The following is a 12,421-nucleotide window of genomic DNA, read 5'->3' on the forward strand; positions in this document are numbered from 1 at the left end:
TTACAAAATGTAGCAATAGATGGTGTTGTAAGCATCATAATTTAATAGTGGTCGACTAAAATGACAAATGAATCATACAACAATGCCTAAGGGTATGTTTGTCATTAAAAAAACTGTACTGCTCTGTGTGCATGGGTATACAGGTGTGGTACTGTTAGTTACGTAAGCCCATCCACCGCGGCTAGGGTACATCACATCGGATAGGAGAAATCGATTTTTAACTGTCCTGAGGCCAAGAACAGCATAAAAACTATCAATCAAATCGATTTTTAACCGTCCTGAGGCCAAAATCCGCACAAAAATCATCAATCACATTGGTTTCTAATTGTCCAGAGGAGAAAAACATATAAAAAACATCAATCAAAATAAAATCGGCGCAAAACATGTTCAATATGCTGTCCACCGTTTTCTGCAACAAGTTGAAACTGAGAAACAGCAAGTTCCACAACCGATCGAAGTGTTCCCGGGTTTACGTCCAGAAATGTGTTGCGAAATGTGCGCCTTTAATGCAGCTAAGTTTGTAGTCGGAACACTGAACACATCTTTCAGATAGCCCCACAGCCAGAAGTCACACGGATTAAGAAAGGTGATCGGGACGGCCAGGCAGTAGGGAAATGACAGCTGATAATTCAAGCATTTCTGAAATGGCGCTTCAGCAGCTACTTTTCTGGATTTCCAATGCGCGGGGATGCTCCGTCCTCGCTGTTGGATAGCTGGAATGACACGGTTGCCCAAAAGGCACTCATAGCCCTTACTAGTGACGGTACAGGTAACAGGACCGGAAGCACCTGTCTCTTCGAAAAAATATGGCCCTATGATAACTGATGCCGTAAACCCGCGCCACACAGTGACCTTTTCAAGATGAAGTGGTATTGGTTGAGTTGCATGTGGAATTTCCGTTGCCCATATTCGACCATTCTGTGTTTTGATACATCCTGGCAGATTGAAGTGGGCTTCGTCTGTCTACAAAATCTTCCACGGCCAGTCATTGTCCACTTCATTGGGAGCAAGAAATGCCGGCCGCGGTGGTCTCGCGGTTGAGGCGCTCAGTCCGGAACCGCGTGACTGCTACGGTCGCAGGTTCAAATGCTGCCTCGGTCATGGATGTGTGTGCTTAAAACATCAGTGTAGGCTTGTGCTGTGATAGTTCCACGCAAAACAACATGGGGTGCAAGCCCCTCCACCAACCACATCATACCACCACCGCCTCCGAATTTTACTGTTAGCACTACACAAGCTGGCAGACGAGGTTCACCGGGCATTCGCCATACCCACACCCTGCCATCGGATCGCCACATTGTCTAGCGTGATTGGTCACTCCACACAACGTTTTTCCACTGTGCAATGGTCCAACGCTCGTTACACCAAGCGAGGCGTCGTTTGGCATTTACCGCTCAACCGTAAAATCCAAGTATTCTCACCTCCCTCCTGTCGTAGTACTTCCAGTGGATCCTGCTGCAGTTTAGAATACCTGTGTGATGGTCTGGATGGATTGCCTATTACACATTATGGCTCTCTTCAACTCTCGGCGGTCTCTGTCAGTCAACAGACGAGGTCGGGCTGTACGCTTTTGTGGTGTTCGTGTCCCTTCACGTTTCGACTTTACTATCACATCGGAAACAGTGGACCTAGGGATGTTTAGGAGTATGGAAATTTCGTATACAGACAACCAATCACCTGACCACTTCGAAGTCTGTGAGTCCTGTGGAGCGCCCCTTTCTGCTCTCTCACGATGTCTAATGACTAATGATGTCGGTGATATGGTGTACGTGGCTATAAGTGGCAGCAGCACAGTGCATCTAATATGTAAAACGTATGTTTTTGAGGTGTTCGGATACTTTCGATCACATAGTGTACATAACTCAACAATTCAAGGAGGTGAAGAATCTAAACCCGTCAAAACATACTATCCTATATTACAATGCCCGCTCGTCATAGCGAAGTATCCTTCTTTAATGCACACGGGGACTGCGAGGATAAGGATGAATTAATGAAGGATGAATACTGAACAGTATTGTGTGTATCACTGGTTGCCAAATCATAGTGTTGTATCAATGTTGGATGATTTTGACGCCGGAGTGGGTCTGGAACACATCTATAAACCGTTGGTCGGTAATGAAAGTCTGCGACGAGGGAGAAGCGACAGTAGCACCCATTTGATAAATTTCGTAACTGATAATAACATCTGTATCAAGAGTACATGGTTTCAACATAAAAACATGCACAAACGAACATATACATAGGCTACGGAAGCATCCCGAAGCAATATGCGAACGGAACTAAAGATCCGTGGACCTTATAAAACAGCACTGAAGCACTGATGAACATGAAACTTAAATAGGTATGTAGAACTACTAAACAGATTACACATTATTATAAAAAAAGATTAAAAGGAAATACAAGTCAGCGCTGCCAGGAAACCCAAGTAATTGTGAGAAAAAAGAAGGAGACTGTGATAAACGCATCTGGTGTCAGATTAAGGAAACGGTAAACACGTAGCCTCATAAACTCTGGGCAAACGAAAGGCGTCAGGTAAAGTGTGGTTCAGTCAAGTGTGCCAGCAAAAGAGTGGAGAGAGGAGGTTGTCTAAGAAGACGTGGCTAGCAAATATAAGGCATCAAGAGCAACAGACTTGTATATTACGATAAGGAAGGGAATGGCAAGTATACTAAAACGGGAGAAACCGATGTAAAACCAGAAGCTAATAGAAGAAGCCGAACAGGAATGTATTCAGCACAGGACAAGACAAATATAACGATAAGGACAGAAGTAACACAGAGATATAAGACAAATGAAACATTAGGTAACGACACACATGGGAAGATCCTCACAAATACCTCTGAAGTAGAACGTCGATGGCCGAAGTATTTAACGTGAGCTACAAAATTCTGTATCAGTTTATACTGAAAAGAATGATTCCCATTGGAGAAGAAATTATAGGGGACTGTCACTGTGGTTTCAAAAGGAATAAGTCAACTGTAGATCAGCTCTCCACGCTCAGATAGGATACTGAGACTGGGAGCATAGTACTGATATTCACATGAGATTTGTTGAGTTCAAAAAGCTATGAGAATACACGTAGGGGCGTATTAACGAATGTCCTGAAAGAGTTTCAGTTAATACGTCTGCGTTAGATATACTTAGATGGAGTTTGGTGGCCAACGGAAGTGATTAAACTCAGAAGAGTGTTCCTAGAGCCACTCTGGAGCAATTCTGGAAGTGCAGGGTGTCGCATTGTCCTGCTCGAAATACCCAAGTCCGTCGGAATTCACAGTGAATATGAACGGATGCAGGTGACCTGTCCGTATGCTCACGTACGTAAGACTCGTATCTAGACGCATCAGGTGTCCCATATCACTCCAACTGCACACATACCACCGCATTGCAGAGCTTCCACCAGCTTGAACAGTTCCCTGCTAATATGCAGTGTCCATGGATTCATGAGGCTGCCTCCATACCAGTACACATCCATCCACTCGGTACAATTTGAAACGAGATTCGTTCGACCAGACAACATGTTTCCAGTCATTATCAGTTCATTGTCGGTGTTCACGTATCCAGGCGAGGCGTAAAGCTTTGTGCCAAAATGGACCTTCGGTTCCGACAGCCTATATCGATGATGTTTCGTTGAACGGCTCTCACACTGACACTTTTTGATGATCCAGCATTGAAATCTGCAGCAATTTGAGGAAAGGTTGCACTTCTGTCACGATGAACGATTATCTCGAGTCGTCGTTGGTCCCATTCTTGCAGGATCTTTCTCCAGCCGCAGCGATGTCGGACATTTGATGTTTTGCCGGATTTCTGATATTCACGGTGCACTCGTGAAATGGGCGTATGAGAAAATCCGCACTTCATCGCTGCCGCGAAGTTTCAGTGTCCCGTCGCTCGTGCGCCGTCTATAACACCACCTTCAAACTCACTTAAATCTTGATAACGTGTCATTGTAACCGCAGTAACCGATCTAACAACTGCACCAGATCCTTGATGTGTTGTTTATGCTTTGCCGACCGTAGCACCCTATACTGCCTGTTTAAATATGTCTGTATTTGAATACGCATGCCTATACCAGTGTTTTTTAAACTTTATTGTAGAACGAACTCACAGCTGGGTAATATTAAAAAAAATATTGGGTCTGATGGTGAAGGTATGTTCTCGAAACTTCAACAACATCCCGTACCTAGCTACTGAGCGTCTCTCCTGCAGAGTCTTCCACTGAAGTTTATCTATCATCTCCGTAACGCTTTCGCGATTACTAAATGATCCTGTAACAAAGCGCGCTGCTCTCCGTTGGATCTTCTCTATATCTTCTATCAACCGTATCTGGTACGGATCCCACACTGCCGAGCACTATTCAAGCAGTGGGCGAACAAGCGTACTGTAACCTACTTCCTTTGTTTTCGGATTGCATTTCCTTAAGATTCTTCCAATGAATCTCAGTCTGGCATCTGCTTTACCGACGGTCAACTTTATATGATCATTCCATTTTAAATCACTCCTAATGCGTACTCCCAGATAATTTATGGAATTAACTGTTTCCAGTTGCTGACCAGCGATATTGTAGCTAAATGAAAAGGGATCTTTCTTTCTATATATTCGCAGCACATTACACTTGTCTACATTGAGATTCAATTGCCATTGTGGCATACGGCGAAACATTTTTGATATTTCACGAAACTGTCTATGGGGGCACATGGTGCTAGTTCGTCAGTATCCATTGAATGCTCCGGCTCTCTTTAAATTAGGTCTGAATTGCTTCCTACGTCTTTGTGATACGAACTCTGGTCCAAATCTACACCCATACATCGTAATACACCTCCTGACGTGTGGCAGAGGGTACCTCGTCTACTACAGTTACTCTCCTATTTTTACCAATGCCGAATGGTGCGCCAGAAGTACGATAATTGGCATGGACTTTATATAACTTTACCTTCTTTTCCTTAGATACAGATAAGCAGAAGAAGTATATCAAATAACTGTTGTAGGAAATTAGGCGCTCAGATTTTTCACAGTATAACACAACACGACGCGCAAAACATGTCTTGCTGGATCTGCCACTGGAGATTTTGCTAATCAGAACCTTGGTGAAACAGTTGCTCTTCGCTGGTTGTCTTCCGTTGCCTCTGTTAATCGCATCCGGCAACGTCCCCACACTGACAAGCAATACTGAAGAATCTGTCACACGAAAGCTTCGTAGGTTACATGTTACATGGCTGGTACACACTTTCTAAGGATTCTTCAAATGAATCTCAGTCTCGCATCTGCCTATGATAAATTTTATGTTGTCGTTTCACTTTAAATCACTCAGTATAATAATTCGTAAATATTTAGAGGACTTTAATCTTTCAAAAGATAGATGGGCTTGCGAACAGCAGTAAACTATCTTATCGCTTATTTACAGGTATCACGTTACATTCCTTTACGATGAGTTTCAAAATAGAGAGAGAGAGAGAGAGAGAAGGAGAGAGAGAGAGAGAGAGAGAGAGAGAGAGAAAAGGATATATATATATATATATATATATATATATATATATATATATATATAGAGAGAGAGAGAGAGAGAGAGAGAGAGAGAGAGAGAGAGAGAGAGCAGCACGATACTCGAATAGTTTCATAGAACCTCCGATATCATCCACAAGATCATTTATAGACTAAAGGTCCTACAACACTCACCACTCACCAGGGACTCGTCAGAAGTCTTTGTGTCTGAAGAGTCCCTCCGTTGAGAATGACACCTTAAGTTCTGTCTGCTGCGAACTCTTTCGTCCAGTCAGGAACGCAGTCTCATGTTTCGTATGGTCGTTTACGAAATTTTAACTTTTATTCCTATAGAGGCTATACAACCTTTTTGGAGGAAAAGCGTTATTAAAAAATAGTAAACACATACATGAAAAATCACAATGATAGTGCATATTTTGATTTAAATAATAAAAATGAAAGGATAAAATATGGTTTTGGGCGGTAAAATTAATCTTTTTACAAACTTAAAATTCTTCTTGTAAAGATTGTTGTTCTCTTCCTGTCTTGCTTCGCCTCCAATAGATTATTCTATTCCACGTTTGTCAAATGTTATTTCCAGGCTGTTGCCACATTATTTATGCTTACCAACCTTTTGGTTTTCCACGTAGATAAAGAAGTTGATTAGGTTATCGTCTCCTTGGATGTTAGTTACATAATGCGCCAGTAATCACACCATGGAGTCATGTTTTGTGGTAGGATACAGTTTGTATACAGAGCGATGTACGATGTCTGTCTTTGGTTTCGAGCTCCTTGTTAGCAAGGAGGCAAGTCTGTGCCTGACCCATCTCCACTTGCGTAAACGACAGTAGCTAGTGAAAGGCTGAAGTTGAGAATCAACTAAACCACATGAAGGACGTTTATGCGTGTCTCTAGTTCCTGTTTCGTGGAGCTTTTCATTTGTTGCAATATTATTCTTAACACGTGGATGTAACATCTAATGTACGTATTTGAAGGTTATGTATTTCCACACAGCTTCCAGTCGGTGGCCAGTTGCATCTATTCTTTATTGTGTTTTTCCTCCTATTAACATTCATGCTGAGAATGTCTTGTTGACAGGTGCTTCCTCTTTAGGAGCCCAGCACTTTGTAAGTGGCCTGGAGGTAGAATCCTCTAATACGTTTTAACTTGTAGTTAGTTTTGTTTCTATCGATCAGGGAATGCATACTTGATAGGTTCACTACTAGGAAAAATTTTGTTGTGCTGTTGCCTGGAATTTCGTTTAGCAGTGTTATTATTCCCTTGAGGCACAGCGCCGATGCTTGTCTGTTGGTTTGAACAAGTTCTAGCCTACCAGACCCCTTCGATCGTACGAGAGCTTTCCGAAAGCCTCACGCTCCATTTGAGAGTAAGGGTGCGGATATCGGGAACGTTGTAGCCTGTACGTATCGGATCGTCGGTAGATCAGGCTAAACATTACCTACGCGCTACTCTTCTACCGCTCTCCCCCAAGAATAGAAGAGTCTGCATCCGTGCGGCGACGTCACGGCGACCGGCTACATGGTGGGTGTAGTTGCCCTTGAGAACGGAATCTTTAAAGACAGGAACCGGCGTGCCGCCAACGCCACACGCCATCCTCCAGCTCCAGAGGTCGGCTTCCAGTTCCAGGCGCCATGGGGTCAACACTGCCGCTGTTTATGCTGCTGCTTGTCGCTTACGCCGGTGCCGCTCAGCTACGTAAGTGCTTACTGTGAATGTCTTAGAACGCACAGGCGTCGTGCTAACGCGTCTACCTACATTGCTGCTCCACGACGATTTGCTCGTGCTGACAATTCCTTTATTATCAACTTCTGTTTAATGTCTCAGTATCAGATTTCGTGCTGTGAAACATTAACAGGTGCCCAAGCCTTCCTATGTATAAGACTATTTTATGTACACTTTCCCTCGCCTATTATTTCTAGAACGTGTGCATTTAATTCGCTGTTTCGCACATGTATTGACAATGCGCTGACACATGTTGTCAGGCGTTGACTGTGGATCACGATAGCAAATATCCTTCAACTTTCTTCACAGGAAGAAATCCGGGGACGTCAGATCCGTTGAACTTGCGGGCCATGGTATGTTGCTCCGACGACCAATCCACCTGTCATGAAATATGCTATTCAATACCGCTTCAACCGCACGCGAGCTATGTGCCGGACGTCCACCATGTTGGAAGTATATCGCCATTCTGTCATGCAGTGAAACATCTTGTAGTGAAATCGGTAAAACATTACATAGGAAATTAGCATACATTGCACCATTTAGATTGCCATCGATAAAATGTCGGCCAATTATCCTTCCTCCCATAATGCCGCACCATACATTAACCCGCCAAGGTCGTTGATGTTCCACTTGTCGCAGCCATCGTAGATTTTCCGTTTCCCAATAGCGCATATTATGCAGGTTTACGTTACCGCTGTTGGTGAATGACGCTTCGTCGCTAAATAGAACGCGTGTATAAAATCTGTCATCGTCGCGTAATTTCTCTTGCGCCCAGTGGCAGAACTGTACACGACGTTCGAAGTCGTCGCCATGCAATTCCTGGTGCATAGAAATATGGTACGGGTGCAATCGATGTTGATGTAACACTCTCAACACCGCCTTTTTTGAGATTCCCGATTCTCGCGCAATTTGTCTGCTACTGATGTGCGGATTAGCCGCGACAGCACCTAAAACACCTACTTGGGCATCATCATTTGTTGCAGGTCGTGACTGACGTTTCACATATGGCTGAACACTTCTTGTTTCCTTAAATAACGTAACTATCCGGCGAACGGTCCGGACACTTGGATAATGTTGTCCAGGATATCGAGCAGCATACATAGCACACGACCGTTGGCCATTTTGATCACAACAGCCTAACATCAACACGGTATCGACCTTTTCCGCAATTGGTAAACGGTCCATTTTAACACGGATAAGGCCTCAAGAAGCAAATACCGTCCGCACTGGCGGAATGTTACGTGATTCCGCGTACTTATACATTTGTGACTATTACAGCGCCATCTATCACAAAAGCGAAAAGAGTGGTCCAACTAAAACATTCATAGTTCTTTACGTACTACACAAATATGTAATACAAATGAGAGTTCGTATTTAAAAAAAACGCAGTTGATATCCGTTTGACACATGGCAGCGGCATCTAGCGAGCCAACCATAGCGCCATCTGATTTCCCCCTTCAAGGTAGACAAGTTTCGTTCTTTGTAGTTTTTTCGTTTGATGCTTACTCAGTGTCATATTTAGCCCGCTCACTATAATGGACCACCCTGTATACGCTGCAGCAACTCTCTCAAACGGAAACTTTTTAATCACCTCTTATGCGATGTTTTCTGCAAATCCTGTTATTGGCATTGGTTGCGTTATTATTCCAGTGAAGAAAATGTTTATCTCTTTGCGATTACACTGTTTAATCTACAGTTTCTTACTTCTCCAAGTGTGTAATTAATATTTTATAGAGCAGAAGAATCCATCAAAACAGCTACAAAAGTATTTTCCCTGAAATTTACTTTTACGTTTCCGTAAGCCATGCTGCATTGATTTGATATCGTGGTACTGTCGTCGACCAATACAAGGGACAGATCCCTCAGCGCTTTCAGCAGCGGCTTTCTTGTGTATGGTGTGGTGCTCGTAATACAGACCGAGAATGGAAGCAAACGTGTCCAGACTGGTCTGAAAATAAAGTAGATAACCAGAACGATATCTTCACACTGTAGCGGAGTGTGCGCTGCGGGGAAACTGCATGGCAGTTTTTATCTACTTTATATACAGACCAGTTTGCCGATCCGAGACTCGAACTCGGGACCAATTTCCTTGCTCGGGCAAATGCTCTACTATATGAGCTACCCAAGCACGACTCACTACCCGTCCTCACAGCTTTAATTCCACCAGTACCTCGTCTTCTGTGAGAGCGGGTCGTGAATCGCGCTTGGGTAGCTCAGATAGTAGAGCGCTTGCCCGAGCATGGCAAAGGCCCTCAGTTCCGGTACGCAGTGTTTATCTGCCATGAAGCTTCAAGGGAGATAAAATTTGGAAAGGCATCTCATACCTCTCTTCTGACACCCATCGACTTAAAATTTATCGCGGAAAATATGCTTCTCTGCCATTTACGCCCAGCTAGGTACATGTTAATATAGTAACAAAATGCGTAAACTACCTGAAAGAGAAACAAAAATCTATTGAATCCGAATTAAGTTCATCTTCTAGATTAGGTTAAAGTGTTGTCCTGCTGAATATACATTCTGTGTTATAACACCTGAAAGAGCAATTAGACGTGACGATGAGAGTCTTAATTGTAGTTGCTATATCTCATAGCAGGATCACGACGTCTTTGAAAATGTGTTGTAAGGGGAATTTGCAAACAATTCTTCTTATTCTATTCAAGCCAGATCAGTAATGTTCTTTTCCTTTTGCTCCGTCATTCTTTCAGTTGGTCATAATATCGGATTGTTTCTACAAAACTTAAGAAGTGGTTTTTCGTGGTTAGCCGGCCGGAGTGGCCGAGCGGTCCTAGGCGCTACAGTCTGGAACCGCGCGACCGCAGGTTCGAATCCTGCCTCGGGCATGGATGTGTGTGATGTCCTTAGGTTCTAGGGGACTGGTGACCTCAGAAGTTAAGTCCCATAGTGCTCAGAGCTATTTGAACAATTTTTTCGTGATGAGGCGATATTTGTCACTAAATATCCACTAGTGGTGTCCAATAAAAAACAGTGGATTATACCTGTGGAAACCAGTTAGAATAGGCTGACGTGTTCTTACAGGGTACTCGTATATAATGTACAGCGCACTATGTTCGAGTTTTGTTTTCTTATTGTAATGAAGAAGAAAAGAGGTGCACAGGAACCCCGTATTAGACAAATCACCAATGACAGAGGTTACGCTGCAAATTTGTGTCGTTTGCGTTCACTGAATAGTGTAGCTCAAAAGGTGTAAACTGATACACACGCTGGAAATGACATATGGTTTTGTTCAAAACCAAAAGAATAAGGCACAAAAAGAACATCAGACCGCTCTTCATATGATACAAAAATAATAATTAGCATAAAAATTCAATTTTAGCAAATGCGATGTTCTTTATAGCAAATGCTCGCCACATCGGCTGTCAATGATCAGCAATACCTGTAGTGCAGGGACAATGTTGTGAACATCACTGTACAGTGTATCAGTAGGTATGGCGAGAAATTGCTACACGGTGTTGTATTTTAGAATCCCTAATGATGTCGGTCTATCGAGGTAGACCACGTGAACACATAACCAACAACCACACGGATTAAGGTGTGGGTACCTGTCAGACCAAGCATGCCGAAGGTGGCGGCTCGGCACTAGATCCCCATCAAACGATGTGTGCAAGAGATCTTTCACACAAGTAGTAATGAGGGGTGGAGAGTCATCTTGCATAAAAGTCGTACCTTCCAGCAGGTTTTTATCACCCGGGCTAGGGACGATGCGATCATGTAAAATATCGGTGTACATCGCGCACGTAGTTTGATACGTATCAGCCCGCATTTACTCGAAGAGGGTCTCATCACGACTGGCATGGTAAATACACACCACACCGTGATCTCGTCATGCAGTTCTGTGTCCACAACAGTTGTAGTAATTTCGGTATCCCAAATTCCGCAGTTTTATACACGATTTTCATGCGGTGTCACTGACGAATTTCTGTTCAGCGCCCTCTGTTGGCCCGTTTTTGCTTTTGCTTGTGTATTCAACAAAACCCCATGCTGTTTTAAGCACGTACGTCACGTTTCGCACCTCTACTTACACAATTCCTTGAATTAAAGCATTCTCAAATGTTTGCGGACTTTTCTGTCACCCTATATGTCGACCTGCTGCATCCACTAAGATAACTAAAAGAAATGGCTCCGAGCACTATGGGACTTAACGTCTGAGGTCATCAGTCCCCTAGAACAGAACTACTTAAACCTAACTAACCTACGTACATCACACCACACCCATGCCCGAGGCAGGATTTGAACGTGCGACCGTAGCGATCGCGTGGTTCCAGTCTGTAGCTCATAGAACCGCTCGGACACCCCGGCCGGCTAAGATAACTCAGTCGTTTAAACATGTAGTTGTGACTGTCAGTACATGTTACTAATAATTTATAAGGTGGAAATCAAAAACGAGAACTTAAACCTCATGTTTCAAAATGGCTCTGAGCACTATGGGACTTAACATATGTGGTCATCTGTCCCCTAGAGCTTAGAACTACTTAAACCTAACTAACCTAAAGACATGACACACATCCATGCCCGAGGCAGGATTCGAACCTGCGACCGTAGCGGTCACGCGGTTCCAGACTGAAGCGCCTAGAACCGCACGGCCACAGTGGCCGGCTAAACCTCATGGTAACAGTTGACAGTTTGTTATGAAAAAGGACGGATTATATGAAGCAGTTGTATTTTTCAGCCTAAAATCACTCCTATTTTTCACGAGAAGTAACGGTCCATTCCAGAGGAGCAAATAGTTTCCAGTTGTAGGGAAGTAGTCATATTTTAAAGAACAAGATCGTGTAATAGAACTTTGGCTTTTACTTAGGGGTGAATCCAACAAAAGTCAGAGTTGGACGACCATGGTTACAAGGATATCAGCCTCAGGAAGGCTCAATGCCTAGTATGAATTATCCGAACTATCACGAAAAATTCTTTAATTGATTTTCGGAACCTACCAGACCATTCATGTGCGTAGTAAATGACGTGTTACAAGAAAAATTTTCCTCAAGAGATGAAGTTTCTGTATGTTTAAGCTACAGTTCCACAAAGGTTGCAAATGATGCAATGAAGCAGCCCGTACAAATTCATTACGAAGCTTTTTCATGTTCTTTTGTTATTTTCTGTTTACTTTACTTAGCACTTAAGTAGGGACTCATATTGTTATCAAGACATACACTCCTGGAAATGGAAAAAAGAACACAATGACACC

The 12,421-nt window shown here is 43.3% G+C and overlaps 1 protein-coding gene across 1 annotated transcript in view; it reads left to right on the top strand.

Annotated features, from left to right (window-relative positions):
* Positions 1-7,083: 7,083 nt before the first annotated feature.
* LOC126284656 (protein takeout-like) overlaps positions 7,084-12,421 on the top strand; it is a 30,554-nt gene continuing 25,216 nt past the window's right edge. Inside the window, exon 1 of the mRNA XM_049983761.1 lies at positions 7,084-7,194. Within this exon, the coding sequence (XP_049839718.1) occupies positions 7,131-7,194 (64 nt within the window). The 5' untranslated portion in view covers positions 7,084-7,130. The remainder of the gene's footprint in view (positions 7,195-12,421) is intronic.

This window comes from Schistocerca gregaria, chromosome 8 (assembly GCF_023897955.1).
Source record: "Schistocerca gregaria isolate iqSchGreg1 chromosome 8, iqSchGreg1.2, whole genome shotgun sequence".
NCBI lineage: Eukaryota > Metazoa > Arthropoda > Insecta > Orthoptera > Acrididae > Schistocerca > Schistocerca gregaria.